This window comes from Cimex lectularius, unplaced genomic scaffold (genome assembly GCF_000648675.2).
Source record: "Cimex lectularius strain Harlan isolate CLEC.00 unplaced genomic scaffold, Clec_2.1 scaffold21, whole genome shotgun sequence".
Lineage (NCBI taxonomy): Eukaryota > Metazoa > Arthropoda > Insecta > Hemiptera > Cimicidae > Cimex > Cimex lectularius.
Genome location: NW_019392671.1, coordinates 363,968 through 384,939, shown reverse-complemented (window position 1 = coordinate 384,939; position 20,972 = coordinate 363,968). Strand labels below are relative to the sequence as shown.

Sequence of the window (20,972 nt, the reverse complement as noted above, 5' to 3'; positions counted from 1 at the left end):
GGTGAGCAGTCTAAAGTCGCTTGGCTCTTTGAGAATATCTTTTAGTCCCGTTTTGCCATTTTTTGTTCACGTTGAGTTGCGTTGTTCTTATTGAGTTCTATTTTATTGTTAATCTTTGAAGATGGATGGAGCGTAGAAGTTAGATTAGATCAAAAGTTTAGCCTTTATCCGCTACCCCAGTGTTCCATTTTTGATTCTTCTGTATCCCATTATAAGGGACCCAAACTTAACATTTGTATTGTCAAACATCTCTTGGTATTTTATTTATGAAGAGTCAAAATTTTCTTTTATCTTTATTTTGTCAGACAGTGCACATTTGAATTGATGTCCCTTTTAACCTAACTCTACCTAACCTACTCATTCCCTAACACTAAACCTACCTAACCTTAACCAACCTAAGCCAAGCTAGCCACACGAAAACTAATTTATGTGTCCAGCTCAAAACATATCCATCTTGTATATTGAAGTCTCGATTTCACATTGGCGTTCGAAGATTATGGGAGCCTGGTTTTATTTATCATTTTTATCGGCGAATGTTATTTAACTTATCTGTTGTTGGTACAAATATCTGTATCAATAGCAGGCGTAACTCGTTAGTTGCATTTTTCTTTCTTTCGACATATACTCTTTTTAATAGACCTTCCTTTAAATCCTCAATCGTCCAGTTGCATTTTTAAAATTAATAATTTATTGCACAAAATATTCTTTATGTTTTAAATATACCCGGACACAACACTGCATTTAGTCTGTTATCGACTTAAGGTCGAGGAGAGGACTTTGATAAGGACGTGGAGGGTTCTTGGGATGACAGTATAGAAAGGTTAGGATGGGTTGAAAGATTGGAGTGAAACTTGAGGAAGTGAGAACAGATCAGTTCTTCCACGGAAATGTCCACGTCATTGTGGATAGTGATATTAGAGACGTAGTAAAGGGCTCGAAGAATACATCCCAGGCTTTTGATTGAAATGCTTGGATTAATTGGATGTTAGATGAGGTAATTTTAGTGGTATCCCACAGCGTATGTCTGAATAAGTCGAACTAATTCGACGCCAGGATTTGAGTTAGGAGATAACCAATAGGACATATTGTGGACGCATATATTCGTCTTGCCTCTGAGAACTCATTGCCGTACCACTTTATAGCAATCTGTCAGAATTCGAAGTTCAGTTAACGGGTGCGCAGCAGGACCTGCTTTAGTTTGAGAACTCCCGGATGAAAGAAAGCTCGGAGTCATATCTAAGAACGCACCCAAACCTCTGTTCTCTAAAGCGGGGGAAATAGTGTCAACAACCCTGAAAAATTGTTCTACTTTAGAGTGACAAGGGCATAAACCGAATTGATAAGAAGGAATGGTTTTATGGGTATTGGGTTTCCTAAAAGATGTCTTTCTAGGATTTTGGGATATAGATATTACTAGGAGAATGGGAGATCGGTAGATGATAGGTGACTGGGAGGTTTTGGGCGTCCCACAAGGGATCATTCTCGGTCCCATCTTGTTTGCTATTTAAATTGCTGACTTTCCCATACCTTCCACCTACCTGGATAATGCAATTTTGTTTTCTAACCCGAATCCATACAACATCCAAGAATACCTTGAGCTTACGAAATAGTGCTGCAAAAGGTGGAGGACATGAAGAAGAAAAAAGTTACATTTGAAAACAGCTTTGCCCTCCTCTGAACATCATCAACAAGGATTTGCAACGAACTTAGATACTTACATATCACATACAAAGCGTACGTAGTACTCACATATCAATCTCGATCCATCCTGTTCACCATTTACATTGTTTTCATGTACAAACCCACATTATCACCAACGCGATGATGCAATTTTGTCTTCTAACCTGAATCCTATCTATGCAGGGAACCTCCAATATTCAAGTACACCTGACTGGTGCCAAAAGTGGAGGACACACAGTGTACCTCCACGGTACATCAATAACGAGGAACTACCACCTTCCACTCTTACGACTATAGCTAGACAGCAGACTATCGTAGAATCCTTTGAATATAACAGGATACTAGCAAAACCACTAGGACCACCGTCAAGGAAAACTTTTGGAACGAAAAACAGTTTTGACCTTCAAAACTCAAATAAATGTATGGTGGACATTACTGTGACCGCCTTCGACGTTACGGATTAGAACTGTAGGGTTCCATCAAGCCATCCAATATCCATCGAATTGGATCTTTGCAATCAAAAATGCTCGTATTATCAAAGCTGACTACATCACTAACCTCACTATCCACATGACGTCAATATTGCTTTTGTCAATGAACTGATCAGGTCCTGCTTCCAAAGTTCAAAATCTACCTCTCGTTCCCCGTAACCCTATTGCCCAAGCCTTATCTACCCTTCCCCATCCTGTGAAATCGCCTGGTCCCCTTTAAATTTCGATAGTCTCGAGACCCCCTCGCCCCTTAATTTTTCATGTTGTATTCTAGCTTTGTCTTGTTTCTCTTAGCATGCATCCAACCTTGTCAAAAGCTTGACTAATTACTACCTCATGATCCACATTACCTCAACATTTGTCAACGGGCTAATCAAATTCTTCCAATTTTCAAAATCAATCTCTCCTCCATACTAACCCTACTTCCCATGCTTTATCTACACTTTCTCATACCATGAAATTGCCAGGTCGAGACCTTCTTATATTTAATACCAATTTAGGCTCTTCCAGGCTGTTCTGTGGAGAGAAAAAAACCTTATACGCACTGCTAGTAGGTAGTCTTCATAAGTTCTTGAATAATTTCATTCCCTTACACGATCCTTGTGTAACGTGATTGCAGTGCTCACTGAGTGGGTGACGACTTGCAATCTAGTTGCGATAGAACTATTTACTTTTTCTTGCTTGTTTTCTATGATATAAATGTTTAGACATCCTGCGATTATGCCGTTTATTTCAGCAATGAGTAATATTTTTTGTCCTTTCTAATCGATAAAGGCTAGCGTGATCCGTACACATCTGGCGCGACGTAGCGTCTAGGATTTGGTCGGTTTTTAGTCCAATTTTCCAACCCGCGAGGAATTCATTTTTATTCTACAAATTACCTGTAAAATAATGAGTTTCTCTTTGTACAGCGTGTTTTTTAATAAAATAAACTTAATTAAATGGAGATCAAAGTTCATGTGAAATGGAAAAATAAATCATTCCTATAAAAATATGCATTAGGACAAGAGACATCCATCCGGATGAGGGTTTATAAACGAAATTTTCTTTTTGCAGATAACTAAGTTCCTGGTTGTCATTTGCACGTGGGTTTTTAATAAGACTCTTTAAAGTAGCTCACTGAAGATTGCTTGCGCCAATGCCAAAACGCGTTTGACTACCCCCTCCCCCCAAAAAAAACCGCGAATGGAGACAAGCTCCGTAAGTGGCCCTGTGCCGGTTCAACATGAGTGTCTGTAGATTTGTTATTTTCTAATAACGGATCTCAATAATTTAATTGAAAAATAACAATAGCCGGTTTTTAATTCCTGAATATGATCGCCAATTTGATTTTGTAATGTGTATAAACTTACCAAATAAGGCTCATCAAAGTCTTGTGCGAGTTGAAGGTAAAATGCGTATGGAATTTTATGGATCCGTAGACATGTTGGCCAAGAAAGGAGCCAATATTGATTCTCTAAGCCCGAACCCTAGTGTGACCGACCAACTCGCCACAAAAAAGGATTCATCCAAAAATGGATCCTTAATAGGTCCAAAACCTGGTGGAATAACACCTCAGGCAAGGGGGAGGAGAAGAGATAAGTAGAAGGGCCATCCGCAAGACTTACAAAGGAATTACTGGAAGGCAGCCGCAGCAGAACCAGGATTCTCCTCCTATCCTTCATAACTTTGGACGCCTCACAGGGCACTGCCGCCTAAGAAGGCACATGCACTGGATAGGCAGAAGAAACACTGCACATACTGCCAGGAAGAAGAGTCGACAACAGAACACATTCCATATTTTTGTGAGGGTCTAAACACTACACTCTTGCAACTAGGAGAAAAAAGCCGCAAGATCCCACTCTAAGTTTAACATCAAGGAAGTTGACTAATAAACTGAAGCTAGCCACAATAATAGAGGAGCACAGTAGATCTACTCTGGTTGAGCTGCGGAAGGCCTTGGGGCCGCCTCATTTATCCCTATCCCTATACATACCAAATAAAGGCATGAATAAAATCTTAAATCTTTAAAATCTCTTAAACGAGCCCTTCACGGTACTTCGTCACACTTAACCTACTCGTGTCTTAAAGGACGGCAAATAAAATATTTTTTTAATTTTATTTGTTGGGTTTGATTGTAATACGCATATTCATACTACTATTTCATAGTCTTGATTTTCTTTGTAAACATCCAAACTCTTAAATTTTTGCTGTATTTTAGCAATTTTTCAAAATCATTCAGTTGTTCAAATTTTGCACGTTTTATACGGGCTTTACTTTATGTTCAGGTAGTAATTTAAAAAAAGTATACGTAACGTTACTCCTCCCTAACCCTAACGCTAACCTAAATTGTCCTTAACCTTAAACCTACTCATCCTGACTCAGCCAGTCCCTAACAGCCAGATTAACCCAAACCAAACTCGTTCCTAACTTGAAACCTACCTAACCTCAATCAACTCAACCCAAGCTAGTCTCGCGAATAAAAATTTGTGTTCCAGGTCAAGAACATGTCCATATTTAAATATTAACCATCGAGTCTCAAAGACACACTGAACAGCCAATTTATTTCATCGTTGATCTCGTTTCACATTACGTACAGGCTTTCCTTTATGAAAAATAATCTACATCGTCCCTAACCGCAACTTTACCAGTCCCCAACTCTAAAACTAACTAAACCTAGCCAATGTCTAACATTAATCCTACCTAACCTCACCACCCTAACCCAAGCTAGTCACGCAAAAACAATGCCTATTCAGTCCAAAAACCAATCCATATTAATTTTTTTAAATGTATCAAGCATAGTTCGCATCGAGTCTCAAATACTTACTGAACTGCCAATATATTTCTCCTGTGATCTTGTCCAAATTTGTAGCTAGGGTTAAAAAAAGTGAATCTTCGATTTTTGACAAATACCTAAAGTTACGACAAACTTTTACATCTTTTTCACCTACAAGATATTTTCTCGCACCTGGATGCTAAAAAAATGAAATAGCTCGCTAAGATGCTTATTGTCTCTCACAAAATGTAAAAAGAATTGTTTCGATTTTATGATCGAGCTCGTATTTTTTCCCTTACTATAAAAACGTTCCACCCCGATTCCTTTTGCAGTAGAAGATATTTTAGTTCAGAAGGTAGATTCGAAACAATAAATAAAAGATATTTGAAACAGCATAAAAGATGGTGAGTATAAAGTTCGAGGCAAGATGCACCACAGCACTTGATTTACAACTTTCAAAAAATCATTTGATGTACTTCTAATGTTCTGAATCTTATAGAATCAGTTTTATTCTGTGCAAAACAAACAAAAAATTAAAAATGCATGATTTGATTTGAAAAATGGTTGCTACCCCCTTAAGAGGGACAGAACGTGATTTAGGTTGTCGTGAGATTCTTCCCTAACATGCTGTTCAGGGAAATATTATTTACTGTTAGGCTTTCAGCCAGTTGAACATTACAAGGAAACAGGTCAGTTATCAACTTAATAACGCCAATCCTGTATCTCTTTGTCTTTTCATCTAACGGCTATTTGCGACAGAAAGAAAATTTAGGTCACGCAATAAAATTCCCTTTAAGCTCTCAGCGTGGCCCTTTCAATGGATCAATGTATTCTGCACCCAATGTTGCACCAGTTGTGATCATCCTTAAAAAAAAAAAAATCAAGCATAGTTCGTACAGAGAAGTCCTGTAGAACAACCATAGAGACGTGTTTGTAACTTTTCACTTGATGATGAGCTTAATGCTCGAAATCCGGATTGTTGAAAACTGTGAGTAAGAACTACCTTTTGGAACAATTCATACCCATACTCACTCCACCTTCATCATTTCTAATAACCGAACCACTTCCATTCATTAATATAACCCGACCTTTACACTAACGCTAACCTAACCCGTCCCTAACCTTACCTAGCCTGACCCGACTCTTAAACTACCCCTAACCCAACCCATCCCTAACACCAACCCACCTGACCTCAATCAACCCAACCCAAGCTAATCTGTCTACTATCTATAGATACGTATCTATAGTCCAAAAACTTATCTGTTAAAAAATATTTCAACCATAGTTCGCATCGAATCTGAGAGTCTTGCTGAGCAGCCAATTTTTTTCACCATTTTTTTACATTTTTGATAGAGCATTTAACAAATATGAACATAATGATTCCCTGTGTGGCATGAAAGAAAAAAAGTGATATTATTCATACCATGAAAAGTGATTTTCAGAGTTACCACTCGTAGTACTAAAAGAAAATAGGCATGTCAACTTTTTCTATCGAACCCCACACGAAACACTCAATTCAATCAAGCCTTAATCAAATAATCAGTCTCTCAGGTTCATTTCATATTCATCGTAAAATTTCCAAAACCCTGAATAGCTAACTCTAAGTAATTGATTTATTGATTTCTGAAGTGTTATTAATAGATCCTACGATTATTGTTTTTTTTACAGTTTTATTAAAATGCATCTATTGGAACAGCATTTCATTTCGCCTGACTCTCTAAGTAGATTTGTACATCGTATTGGAGGAAAGCTTTCGATTTTGTTGATCAGTACTGATCTCAACTCAAGCTCGAGATATAACTCAAGTCCTTAAAAATGGCTTTAGTGTTGGAAGGAGACCCGGATCAAGAGGTGATTCCAGATCAGGCCCATTCACCGGGGCTGAGATCTGGGGATGCGAAAATTCCAAAGGATGGAAGTATCCCTTTCCCCATGAATGCGTTGATAAAGGGGCTTTGGTAGGATTTAATAATGAACCAAAGATGGTTTGTGGGTGAAGTACCCAAATCTCTTCCCTTCGTACAGACTCAACTGCCATTCTCTCGCTGATAATGTACCAAAATCCACGTATCATCAGTTATCCCCTCTCCTTTTAGAAGAAGCTGACTACCTGTCTTTATCGATGGTGCGCAAGCATTCAGTTGAATCTGGGATGCTGGGATGATGTATAAACCCAAAGGCATCCTTCCCACTACCTACTACCTCATCCTACCTGTCCGCGCAACGTTCCTCTAGGTAGTATCATTGGTTCAATCCCATACTTAATGCTGACATACGTAATCATCCAGGTTCACATTTTTTTTAATGGCCTTAAGTTTGCAAATTAGCCAAGGAACGTGATGATATATGCGATGCGTATTTTTTGGGAGAAGGGTTGCTTAAAACATAGGCCAGGAGCGACGGTGGGAATCGAACCCGAGACCAATCCAACGAGCCGAGAGTCACGCTAACTTCTCGGATACCGCGGCTCCTACGCTTGATTTGATTGTTAATCTGCTAGTCGGTGAACTTATGCTGAACCTGTATTGGGTCACTTATTAAGTTCATGGTCACTCGAGGGTTTCAGTAGTTGGAGAAACACGCGTGTGAAGACGGACCCAATAAGTGATCCAGTGACGGTTCAAAATGGGATCCGTTAAGTTACTCACAAATTCCACTCCTTACTCACTCTTCACCAATTCCTTAGTAACCAAACTTTTTTAAGCTTCATTCAACGCCGATTGATTGATTAGGTGGCGTCGTGATCTCATCTTGAAAGATAATGACTGGCAAGTCAGTGCCTTTGTGCGAGTGACTTCTAAGCTCAAGACTAAACAGGTCAATTATTTTACAATGTATCTTTACTTTTCGTACTTGGTTAGGTACCGTCGTTGGTTCGATTCCCACCCTCAACCCTGGAATTTCTGATCCCTCCATTCCAAGAAAATTCAGCCCATCAACATAATCTGGATAAATCGTTTGTCAGACCAAAAATCGACCGTTTGACGTATTATTTTAATTTGACCATACCTTACAACCTGTTATATATTTAGTATAGGCTGGATTATTAATTCCAACTCGTATAGGTGTATTAAGGGTCTTTTTAATATATAAATCGTAGGCGGTGGTATACGTCATTTGGTAAACAAACATTACGAAGTTGAAGATTAATTTGTTACTCTATTAACAACAACCAAGTTTTATTTTTGCTGGTTGTTTGCGGCTTTATCAGATGTTGATAGCAGAACAGACATTGATTTTTGGCTTTGCCTGGACTCGCTCGTTCATCTTTCGATTATCTCGCTTACGCGTTTCTGTTATCACGAATAATTCTGCTAATAAGATTGATTTGACCACGAGCATTGTTTATAACTACAGCATATGTGCGTTTTTTGTTGTAACTATAAAAACCAATCATCAAGTGCACTTTAGAAACAGTTGAATCGATCGATCGAATGAAACGTGTCGCGGGTGGCCTCGGTCCCGATGCAGGTTTAAAGGTCCTGACCTCGACCTGAAAGACATTCACCAATTGCATTTTTCCCAGAGGTCCGTCAGACAAATTATTGTCAATACAATCCCCGTTGAAAACAAATCTTACAGTTGTAGGAAATTCTATTTAAAAGGTCCATTCTCCTCGTCCAGTCAACCCAGTTAAAAGAAAAGCTTGCTTTCCTTCTTGATAACACATGTTGTAACCCACTTAATACTCCTGGGAGGAAGTTGTTTAAGAAAAACCGGTAAAACAATTCATTTATCTTCCGATCTTTTAGCGTCAGCACGATACATTTATTGATTTACTTCATCCTACTCCAAGGAACAAATGTGGATAATAAAATCTAACCTGTTCCAAGCGACTACGATAGGTTAAGCTCGTACCAGGTGGCCATGAAGCCTGTCGCATTGGTTCCATCAAAATTAGACTATTGCGCTCCTCCACGTGCGAGTTATACTCACTATTCACCGATTAATATGGATTTATTGGCCTGGATACACAAATGAGTTAGGTTAGGTAGCGTTAGGTTAGGTCAGGGTGATGGAGTGGTTAGGGTAGGGACCCGTTAGTTTAATGCTTAGGCTAGGAAATTTTATCAGTCTCCATAGCCTTGATAGCGGCTCTTCAGTGATATTTACTTGATTCAGTTTTTCTTTGTTCATGAGTAGAAAGCTTTTCTTTGGCCGGCATCCGTAGTAGCAAGTGATATGTACTGAGGTTTCCTTATATAGGCTGTTTGCTACTCAATAATTTTAAGTACCATTTAGTCCGGATAGCAGACCTGAATGTTCCTGGGATTTGTTCGGCCTTGATGCAGCAAGTTTTTATTATGGACGTGTTTTTAGGCCGGATACACAAACATTTTCTCGATTTCGCGTAATCGGGGTGTGCACATGCGTTGGGTTAAGTTAGGTTAGGGCTAGGTTTAGATTAGAAGCGATCACAACTCCGATGTACGACAGAATTAAGACTAGGACGTGTCTGTATGGTTGTATATCTAACTTGATGTTTTTAAATTGCGTGTAACTTTCTCTTTAACAATTCAACGGCATCGGGGTGTATTAAGAATGAAACAGCGCGTGAGATGTCTTCAGGCCTCGTCGGATGACGGGCACGATTCTAAATACCAACGTATTTTAACATTTCCGAACGATAAATAGATAACACTTGATGTTAGTACTTCCTGTCGGAAACGACGATATAAAAATGAAATGTAATACCAAATTTTAATCTCTGAACAAAGGAAAATTGAGGGATATAAATAGGAAAAATGAGCAGACTAGGGGTGTACAAACAATTTTTATCTCTTTGTATCGTTAAAACCAGGCTTTGCCGGTGATTAATAACATTTCAATTAAATACGACCTTAACGATCGAACGACGTTCAAATTTTCGTAATTTTCAATATATCTTTTCGATTAGGATTAGGACAACTGCAAGCCAAATCAATTTAATCAATAGCGGCCTGTGGCAATTAAAATACTTAAAAAGTTCTTCCTTAATTGTTACATTTATTAATCGATAGGATCTATAATGGAAAAACTTCATGAAACTCAAACAAAAAAATAAAGGGTATGTTGATGATCCCAAATATAACATAGATTAATAACCCTTACGTACATGAACGTGCATCCACTGACTAAACCGAGAAAATTAATTAAATTAATCCAAAATAAAGAAATACGATCGACACCTAAAAAGTACAATATTAATATTATTAGAAATAATATTAACATGGATATGTTTTTGGGCTGATTAGGACAAATTTGTTTAAGTGACTTTCGCCTCATAGATTTCGAGTTACCGGGAAGTGCGCATGGGCTTGGTTAGGTTAGTTTTAGGAAAGGAATGGTTAGGTTAGATAGGGCTAGGGTTAGTGTAGTAAGGGGCGGATTAGTTTATTTTTCCCCCAACTCCTGTGGCTGAGTACTTTATTTTAAAACCAGTAAAGAACTTTCAGCGGTTTGTTGAAAAAAAACTTAGTGACTTTATAGACCTGTATCATCATTGTTAAATATATCAGTAATCAATACGGGAGCAGGTACAAAATCAACTGATCAGACTTAGGGGTATTATGATTGAGGGAAAATAACCTAACGTAACCCCGTCCCTAACCCTACGTAGCTACCGATTACTCGTTCATAGGTTAGCCGACTGTTAAAGACGGTTCAGTTACCATTTAATCACGAAATCAGTACAGACATTTAAGCGGTTTGTTGAAAAAAGCAGTAGTGATTTTATAGACCTGTTATCAAACTTGTAAATAAAATGTAAGCTGTTAAGAATGCTAGGAATCAGTACAGGATCAGTTACAAAATAAACTAATCAGCCGTAGGGGTATTATGATAGAGGGAAAATAACCTAACCTAATCTAACCTAACCTAACATTACGTAGCAAACCTCACTTAACTGGTCCAGAGGTTAGCTGAATGATAAAGACAGTTCAGTTACCAGTTAATCACTAAATAAGTATAGAACTTTTAGCGGTTGGTTGAACAAAAATCGTAGTGATTTTATAGACCTGTTATCATACTAGTAAATAAAATGTAAATTTTAAGCTATACTAGTAATCAATACGGGAGCAAGTACAAAATAAACTAATCATCCGTTTGTTTGTTTCATAGAATCCTGTGGGCGCTTTTACCTTCTTAATTAGATTAGGTTAACAATGTTTAGGTTAGCCTAGGAACGTGTTAGGTTATGCTAGGTGGGGTTAGAGACGGGTTAGGTAACATATCCTTGATTCAATGGTTTTTCGTGAATCTGAGAAAATATGACAGTGTGAAGCTACTTGCAGCGTTGAATATTAACGTCTGAATGATCTACCCTTTTTATGTCTAACTTGATGTTACGATTATAAAAAGACGATTTTAAATCGACAGGTTATTCAGGAGTGACTGCGACTTGCACAAAACAATTGTTTGACCCACCCCTTCTTGGGTCGGAACCCGTCATAGCTCATGGAATTTTAATATAAACTACATTTGACACTGATCTATTTTTTTTCTCGACTCTGAATAAACTGGGATAAAGTTTACGTTATTATGTTCCGCCAGTTTATACTTGAGTTTATAGAGTCAAAGAAATAAATGATTCTTTTAAGGTGCTTTTGTCTCAGTTTAGAGTATAACGACCGATAAAGTATACCAGTTTGGGCACAATCAAAGCTCTCTTGCCATTTTGTTATAATTTTAGATATAAACTTGTTATATGCGTCTGTTTTTGTTAGTTTGATATCTAACATCAGTAGTGGTCAGCTTAGCGAGTTTATTAACTGTTTCATTTGAAATTACCCCTGAATCACCCAACATATTACAATATCTTTGCCAATCAGTTTTAGCTCAAATAAGCACTCCATGAGATTAGGTAGTTATATATAGAGATTTATTCGCATTAAGAATTTATCCTAAAGTTTTGAAGTTGTTGAACACTGCTTAAACTATCTGTCTATCTTTAAATCTTCACTATTCTAAAGCCTTACAAAGAGCGACACCTTAAGCAGTATAAATGCTGCATGAATCGGGAAGAACAAATATCTCCTTGCGCTCATTTAATGTCATATAAGGCACAACCCGTTTTTCCATCCAAGACAGATCTGTCCGTAAAAATGAGACTGTTCAGGGAACAAATCATATCTATCAGCTTTAAATGCTTTTTGAGCCAAGTTTTAGTTATTTAACATTGCATTGTTTTCCAAATTAACAATAGGATTAATCTTAATTCTTAATCGGATTAATTTTGGATTTAAAGTTATGTAGGTTTTGCATTTTTTTGGAATATAGATTCTATAGTTAAATTTTTTTTTATGTCCGTCGCATCGTCCCTGCCCTGTCTTGTACTATAAACTATGAACAGTTAATGTGAAGTTAAAACCAGTTAATTTGGAAAAAAAGAATTAATTGGAAATTAAAAAGGGTTAATTTGACGGGGAAAACTGTATTAATTCAAAAAATATAATCAAATAAATAGTAATTCAGTGGGCGGGGTCGTCCGAGAGGCCGGTGCATGTCAAGGCACGACCTGAAGGTGGCCCTCCGAGAGCCGGAAACAAGGAATCGTCCTTACCCGATTAACCATAAGTCATTCGCGGTTGACACTCGGGCACCAGCTCTTGGGCCAAAGCCCCGCGCAGGTGCTCCTTATGCATAGAAAGTTTGCTCGATGTGTCCCACATAATAGAACTTGTCATGGTTTGGCACTTTATAGAATGCGTGTATCTGGCTTAAGGGTACTAGTGACCCCAATGTGAATTCCCATGGGGTATTGTTAGCATATCGGTGAGTTACAACCCTTCGAAGTGAAAGTCCACTCTTAGGTTTTTGAACCTCTTCTGAATTTGTAATATTTATTTTCTTTTCTGCTGTCCGTCGCGTCGCCCCTGACCCGTCTTGGATAGAAAACCGTGAAGATAGGTCATGATAAAAGTAGGCGAAAAAACCCTAGGATAGGTCATGATAAAAGTAGGCGAAAAAACCCTAGAGTTGCTTAGCGGATCGATCTCGCGTGTTTTGTTAAATCGGTCCTCGGCTCGTACTAACACGGAAAAGGATGCGCTTGCGCTCGCCTTCAACCCCACTTTTGCTTCCCGCTCTCTTCGGTTTCAAGCTCGGAGTAATCTTTTCGAGCCAGTCTGTGGGCGACAGCTGTGGGAATACTTTAGATTTATACGCGTAAATATTTCGTCGAGACCGGCCGTCATCGCTAACAAGGTACTAAATCAGTGATGATGTCACTAGTAGTCTATGCTATGACACACTGCACGTTACACGGTTTATTACAGTTTCCGGACCCTTTCAAAAGAGGAAAACTGAATCTTTCTTTTTTTTTGTTTCAGAAAAGGTAAAAGATGCCGACAAAAGAGGAAACGCCAGAACCAGCAGGTCCTCCAAGGACCGAGCTGCAAGAATTGCAACTGAAAGCCGGTCAAGTTACAGATGAGGTGAGTACTCCTTTTCTTATAAAAACAAAACCGAATAAAATAAAATCGCAACAGACCTTTTTTTAATCTCTGAATACATTCGCTATTTACATTACATGGGAAGCGAATCATTCTTACTAAATTATAACTATTACTGCAACATCTTCACTTGTGAACAACTTAAATTTTATTTTCTAGTATTCTTTTTGCACAGTAATGTTTCATTCGGCCTGAAATACTCTAAATGTATTTGAAAAAAATTGAGCAGTTTGATGGTAAAACGTGGGAGTTGCCCTTTTTAAAGTAAGTTCCTTGTAAATAAAAAAATGTGTTAATACTGAAACACCGAAATTTTTTCTTTATCTGCTGCCTGTAAAGCTACGGTTTAGATAAAGGACCTAGAAACCCTTGAAGAATTAATTTTGGTTTATAAGTTAACATCGACTTCTGAGCTTTTATGTGCCAACGGTTGTGATGAGGTCGAGTTAAAGCCGGACACTTTTCCCACCTTGAGCAAATTAGCTTTTATCTGCCATTGTTTTCCCATTGTCGCTGACACTATTTTAAAACTTGGGTTTGAACTTGAAAGGGTGTGTTTTTATCGCTGGTACACAGTATGAGTAAGGGGCGAGGAGCCCTCCTAAGGTAACGTGCAGTGTTCTTGGAATGGATAATAAATCTAGAATAGAGAGAAATAAATCTCAATAATTACAAAAAAGAACAAAAATAGCTGCATAATTATAAAAAACTGGAACTTATCTGGTAACTGAAACCTTTATCAGTCTCATAATCTACGAACGGGTTAGGTTAGGTTTAGCTAGGTGCCAGGTTAAGTTAGGGTTAGGTTACACATCCATGTTTTCACACACAATAATTTGAGTTATTAAAATGTTTGTAAATTCTTTTTACCAATGTCGCTACTTAGTTTTGGAAGATGAAAAAGAGACCAGAAGTCTGCCTTTTTTTTTAAGTGTAAGAATCTTTGGTAAAAAAGTTGGATATTTTTTACATATCCAAAACATTCAAATAAGCCTACATTTCGGTCCAACGGTTTGTATATTAGATCCTTTAAGAATTAAAATCCGGAAAGATGAGTCATCATCTCACGAGTGGCCGTGAGAAGCATGAACCTGGGATAAAACCTTTCTTCAGTATCATTAACATATAATAAACTACTTTAATTTTAATTGTGGAATTTTAAGTGTGTAAAGGCTACTTCTTGCCCTTCTGTAGTTTATTTTAAAAACAAACCTCTCCTCCATCAGTGATGTCCAAAATCCTCGAAATAACCCTTGCTTCACAGCAATTCGGCTTGTCTTCATTATTCCATGATCCAGCAAGGTTTCAATTGTTGACAGTTCCTCGGCACTGGAGAACAAATGGTATTGGTTGAATGTGTGACTGTTGTTTCAGAGTGAGGTGAGACAGTGAGTGCTCAAATATCAGACCTATACAGGGTCCCTCAAGGGAGCCTTCTCGGTCCCATCTCGTTTACCGTTTACACTTCTTTTCAACTTTTCTATACATCCCAACACGTTCCACCTGCGCAAGAATTTTGTATTCTATCCTGAATCCAATCCAAGATTGAGCTTATCAAAGACTAATGCAAAATGTGGAAGACAACTTTGAATGAGGTACACAATGTACACTCTCCATTTTACATCAATAACAAGGAGCTACCGACTTCCACTCAAGACCGATACTTTGGACTATACCTACACTGCAGACTGACCTGGCATCCCGCACAATATTACAGAAAACTTGGAAAACCAGTAAGGCTTTTAGGACGAAAATTGGTTTTGACCTTCAAAACTAAAATAAATCTAAGTAGACATTACTGCGACCACTTTGTATATACAGATTAGAACTATGGGGTTCCATCAAGCCATCCAATATCCATCGGATCCAATCAATCCATCAAATTGCCAAAGATTGACTACGTCACAAACTTACTATCCACATGACCTCAACATTGCTTTTGTCAATGCGCTGATCATATCCCGCTTCAAAAGTTCAACATCAACCTCTCGATCCATCGTAAGCCTTATCTACCCGTTCCCATCCCGTAAAATCGCCACATAGCCTTTAAACTATAATAGACTCTGGTAGAAAAGAAATTTATCTGTACGTTAATTATTATCTTAAAAAGGGTTCTCTTAAGCTTCCTGAACAGCCGGTTGCGATAATGTCTACCACGCGAAGGCACTGCTTGCTGGAATAGGTCGATGAGAGCGTCTGGATCCAGACAGGTTGGTGGAATAAAAATGGGGAGAATTTCTTCTTTTTTAATGATTCAATAGAAATAAATATATCTCTATATCAATTTCCCGTTTATTTGCAAGATTGTGTTGTTTCTGATTTGAATTTCCTGTTTTTACTGTTTTGTTGACTTGCTATATGTTGCATGTAGAGTGCTCTCGCGTGACTCATGGGCAATAAAAACAATAAAAGCACATTAAGCGTGAGTGAAGATCAAAATTATTCCGTCGTTTAGTAAGCCATTAAATTCCTGTGCTTTTTCTCTTGTTTTGCTCTATATCCTATGTTCTATGTCTTATGAACATACTTTTAAATGTATCATTGTGAAATAGTCAAACAGTCCATAATCGATTAAATAGTAATAGTATAGCCGTCAGGTAGTCTTGGTTCTTTTTTGTGCCTCTTTTTTTAGAGTTACTCGAAACTGAATCGTCTTGGCAAAAGGAAGTTTATCTGGGTCTACTGGAGACGGAAAGATGAAGGAAATGGAAGTGTCAGCCCTTGCTGAATGAAGTACGCATATAATCACCTATACAGCAACTTAACTTCTAAATTTAGCTTCTTTGTGGTTTCTTCTCACAAAACTAAGCTGGCCGATGTCTCTGCATTACCCATTTTCTTTAATTGGTAGTTAAGAGTAGAGAAGTATAAAGGCCATATCCTCAAATGGGGAGAAAGATATTCATTCGCCTTTCTTTTTATGTGATTTGCTTAACTTGCCCCATATCTGGTGTTTTCCTCGAATTTTCCATCTCCATTTTACCACACTCTCCCGTATGCCCAGTTGGGTGGCCCCATAGGTGAGAGGGACCTTTGGCTAGTTGGTCAGCCTGTTCATTTCAGGTCCCCAAACCCACATTAAGGTAGATGCAAAAATTCGAGTTATTTTAGATAATTCGCTCTTCGAGAGTTTTGTACCCCCTCTTCTGTGCCTATAGCACACAGGTGAATCACAATTATTAGGCCCTTTTTAAAAAGATAGTTCCTACTCACAGTAAGTTGTTTTGCAACGATCAGTTCCTACTCACAGTAAGTTGTTTTGCAACGATCCGGATTTCGAGCCTTTAGCTCATCATCAGGTTGAAGGACTTCTACAACCACGCCTCTCGACATGAATTGCAAAAGTGAACCCGCAGATACCCCCGCCAACGCGATGATCCAATGAGAAGCTGGTTTTTTATGCCGCTCAATTTGAACGTGCGAAAAGCGGGAATTATAACACAAGTAAATCTTATAATAGTAAACTACTCCATTCCATTTTTACTATTATAAGATTTACAGTTATATTATTATAAGTGGGAAGTTTATGGGCCGACAAACAGCTGAGGTCATCGCCAGTCCTCTGCGTGTTTTCCATCTTTTTCGTTTCTTTCGCGCATATTTACAGTTATAATTCCCGCTTTTAGCACGTTCAAAGTTGAGCGGCATTAAAAACCAGCTTCTCCTTGGAACGTCGTGTCAAAGCTCGAAATCCGGATCGTTGGAAAACAACTTACTGTGAGTAGGAACTATCTTTTTAAAAAGGATTGAACACTGCACTCACTCCATCATTCATCATTTCTATTATTAGGACCGGTTTTAGTGGTTGTATTTCTTGTACGTTGTAAATACCAAACTGGTGAAAAGTGTACCACACAGTCAGTAGATTCATCAAGGTTTCGTCTACTGATTCGCAGGGTGAATGATACCTCCCTCTAATGTCCCGTTAGGAAGCCTGTCAGGATCTTTCCGAATCTCGCCAGGAGGTTTGTGGACTTTGTCGAGTGAGTTAATTCCATCTTTTCCTTAATTTCACCATGTCTTCTTTCCTAAGGTACTCGTTGATAGTGTGAATCATTATACCAAAGAAAGGGTACAGGACCAACCAGCAACCCATTTCCTTGTAAGGCTCTTCTTTCCCCTCTACTCCTGCATGTCTGGGACCCAGTTCAATTCAATTAAATTGAGTTTTCTCAATTGCGTGGATAGCTTGAAAAATAGTGGTGTACTTACCCATGGTTTTGGTTTTCATACCAAATCGTTTTATTTCGTAGATCCGTCATTATACCAAGAAATAGTGTCTTTGTTATAGAGTAAGAAATATTATATTATTGGTAGTTATATTTGTGTATATTAAGAGTGGAAGTATTTACTAGCGTGAATGTGTCGTGTGAGATGGGCTGTGGTGGAATATCGAGATATATTGACCTTCCAAGGGTGAGGGTGCGTTAGGTCTGAAATGACATGTCTTTTCTCTTTGAGCCTAAACTCGGTGGCGAGTTTGCCATATTCCTAATTTGTCGTTGGAGTTTGTCAAATTAAAAGTAAATAAGGTAGGCATTAAATTTGACCAGATAATGCCATTTGAACTAAACATACTTAAGTTAAATTTAGAACTGAGAAGATAAAAGCTTCGTTGAAGAAAGGAGGCTTTAATGGATTTCTCATTCTTCGATAGTGGGACGAGGTGGACTTTTCTTTCCCCAAGGTATATTATACACAATATATTTTATTGTTACCCTCTCATCTGGTTAAAGTCGACTCTTGAAAATGAATAGCGATAATTTAATCATTTGGGTTTTTCTAAAAGTGTAGATAATCGTCGGAATACTTCTTAATTGAATTCGATTTTAAGTAATCAAGAAAAAAGCTCAGTTTACAAATAACAGCTTAAACTTGATATCAGTTATTGACCCATGAACTACAGGAATTTTTTCAATTCGCCATTCCAACTCTTTGTAAGAAGGGTCTCTAAAATATTGCCGATTGACTTTCCTTGTGTTGCCAAGGCAGCGTTTAAAACGTTAATTATTATCACTTATATTGTTTGAACATCGGCGGTAAAGGGGATTGGTGCATTTCTCGTAAGTTTACATGCAGAGAAACGTCCCAATTCCTAAGGACAAAGACGAGATTTTTCCCAAGTTGCCCCTTCCGAAGGGAGGGCTAGCATTAAGCGCCTGACGGTGCGGCAGAAGCCTAAATTTCACAAGGCTAAGCTGAAATAAGTTACACGCGAACCTCTCGATGTGGTCCAATCGATAGAATTAGCCCAGACAACGATAACCTAACCCTAACCTAAACATTCCTAACCTAACTTAGGGGGACAATTAGGAGCACACCACTGTAAACTAACCCAATCAGTGTATATACATACAAGACAGGGACTTGGCCCTGGATGAGTTAAACAGACTACTATCTAAGGCATTAAATGAGAAGGAAATAGTCCTGGCGTTGTTCATGGATGTGGAAGGGGCATTTAACAATGCCACGACAAAATCCCTGACCTATGCGCTAAGTAAAAAGGGATCTCAAAGTCCATATGTCAATGGGCGGAAGAAAATTTAAGCAAGAGAATAATTTTATTTACCCTGGTCGACACTACAATAAGGCCGAGAACAACCAGAGGCTGTCCTTGGGGTGGCGTTCTGTCACCATTACCGTGGTCAGTCAGTATTGGTTGATCATCTCCTGAAAAGGCTATCTGACGAACGCTTTAATTGACAAGGATATGCAGATGATCTGAAAGTAGTCGTGATTGGACGCTTTGCCGAAGTCATTACAGAGAGAGCGCAACACGCACTCAATATAACAAACAGATGGTGCTTTCTGTAAACCCTAACAAAACCATCATGGTTCCCTTTACCAAGAAAAGGGCACTAGGAAGGCTTAAGCTAAGCCCCCTATGCTAAATGGAGTTGAAATTCCATTCTCTAAAAAGGCGACATATCTGGGATTCATCTTCGACCAGAGACTTCCATGGCATCAACATTAAACAAAATCACAGAAAGAGCAAATATCGCCATTGGTAGATGCAACCGCCTTGGTGGGAAAAACTGGGGATGTCTCTATGGCTATACACAACGGTTGTTAGAGTCATGATAAGCCTACTTGGTGGACAAAGACATTACATCTAAGGGCGATCCAGATCCTCAGTTGTGCTCAGAAACTGGCATGTCACCACTACACATTTTTTCCAGGGAGAGGCCAGAGCTACTACAATTTATAGTCTACTGCAGGGACAGGCTTCAGTAGCTTACTCACATACCAAGGAATCAACTCCGAGGGGAGCTTCAGTTAGACAGAACTTTGGGGATGACTACTGACCCCTAAATTCAGTTTTGCCAAAAAATTTCTAATCAAAATACCTAATGCAAGGAAGCATTCTAGAGCCAATCCTTTACATAGTTTACACTACTGATGTACCGAAAGCTAAAAATTACGAACGTCACCCAATTCTCTGCTCACACTTTGGCCTTTTTTTGGCGTCGGTATTTTCATCAGCTATGTTTCTCTTTGGCTCTATTCTAACAGCATAATCAAGCCAAAACCAATAGACCTATAATCTAATGATCTTTGAAGCAGGGTTTCGGTAATACAAAATGCACAGCAGCCTTCTGGCTTGTACTTTTAGTTCCTTAGTACTTCAAATGACTCGACCTTGTTATAAACAAACGACTGATAAGGCCATGTGCCAGGTGAGGTCGAAAAAATCATCGCCTTAAAGGCCTAATGGTACCTTACTTACGTCCGAAAACTCTGCCCTTATTGAAGGTTGTTAGGCCTATCCCTAGTAAAGTAGGTTCATTGGGAGGCCTATCCCTCGTATCGTTTGTTTTGTTTATCAGGCGGATTTTTTTGTTAGAGATTTGCGGCATCATCCGCAGTGGACTGTCGGGTTTGTTCTGTATATTTCGTCCATCCTTTGATGCTTCATTTGCTGCTACTGTAGTATAGAAGTAGATTTTCTTAACTCGATCCATCCACCAAAAATGAGCATAGGAATAAGTAGTGAGAATTTCCTAGAGAATTAGTAAGAATATTCTAAGAGAATTTTCTTTTTTGTTTCTCTACCTCGGCAGAACCGGGCCTGTAAGGTTTAAATGCTTCCTTGTTAAAATTTAAATTAGTCCTCTCCTGGAGAAATCTCAGGTCTCGAACCTGATCTAACTTAAACCGCCGCTTACCTTACATTCCTAAACTAAGCGCTCCCTAACGTAAACCCCACGTAACCATTACCTTAACCGTATCTAACCCTAGCCTAAACACTCCTTACCTAACCGGCTCCTAACCCTACCTAATCCAGACTTGGCCATAGCCTAACCCTCAAAGCTAGCGAATCTATGTATATGTTGATCTAAAGAAGGAAAACACTGAGAACATCTAATTGAATTATTTGTAGTTATTAACAAAAGAATCTTTTTTAAATAAACGAAATGGATTTTAAACTTCTTACAAATTGACTAAAAATTGTAATCGCTAAAGGATTTTTTTCTTGGACGCTGCTTAGTAATCGTTGAAAAATTAGTGTTATCTGCGGTTTTTTTTTGTACAATCCAGATCAAGATTTGCTCGCGTTCTTTCTTATCGTACTGTACGTTTTGTTTATTAGAGGTTGATTTTTACTTGTAAAGT

The 20,972-nt window shown here is 38.4% G+C and overlaps 1 protein-coding gene across 5 annotated transcripts in view; it reads left to right on the top strand.

Moving 5' to 3' along the window:
* LOC106666888 (synaptosomal-associated protein 25) overlaps positions 1-20,972 on the top strand; it is a 92,980-nt gene that overhangs the window by 34,429 nt on the left and 37,579 nt on the right. For 3 of the 5 annotated variants that reach the window (XM_024225312.1, XM_014394405.2, XM_014394409.2), the window contains exons 1-2: positions 13,001-13,110; positions 13,236-13,340. In XM_024225312.1, the coding sequence (XP_024081080.1) occupies positions 13,248-13,340 (93 nt within the window). In that variant the 5' untranslated portion in view covers positions 13,001-13,110; positions 13,236-13,247. Of the gene's footprint in view, positions 1-13,000; positions 13,111-13,235; positions 13,341-20,972 lie in introns of those variants that run through there. The other 2 variants (XM_014394407.2, XM_014394408.2) reach the window with 1 other exon arrangement.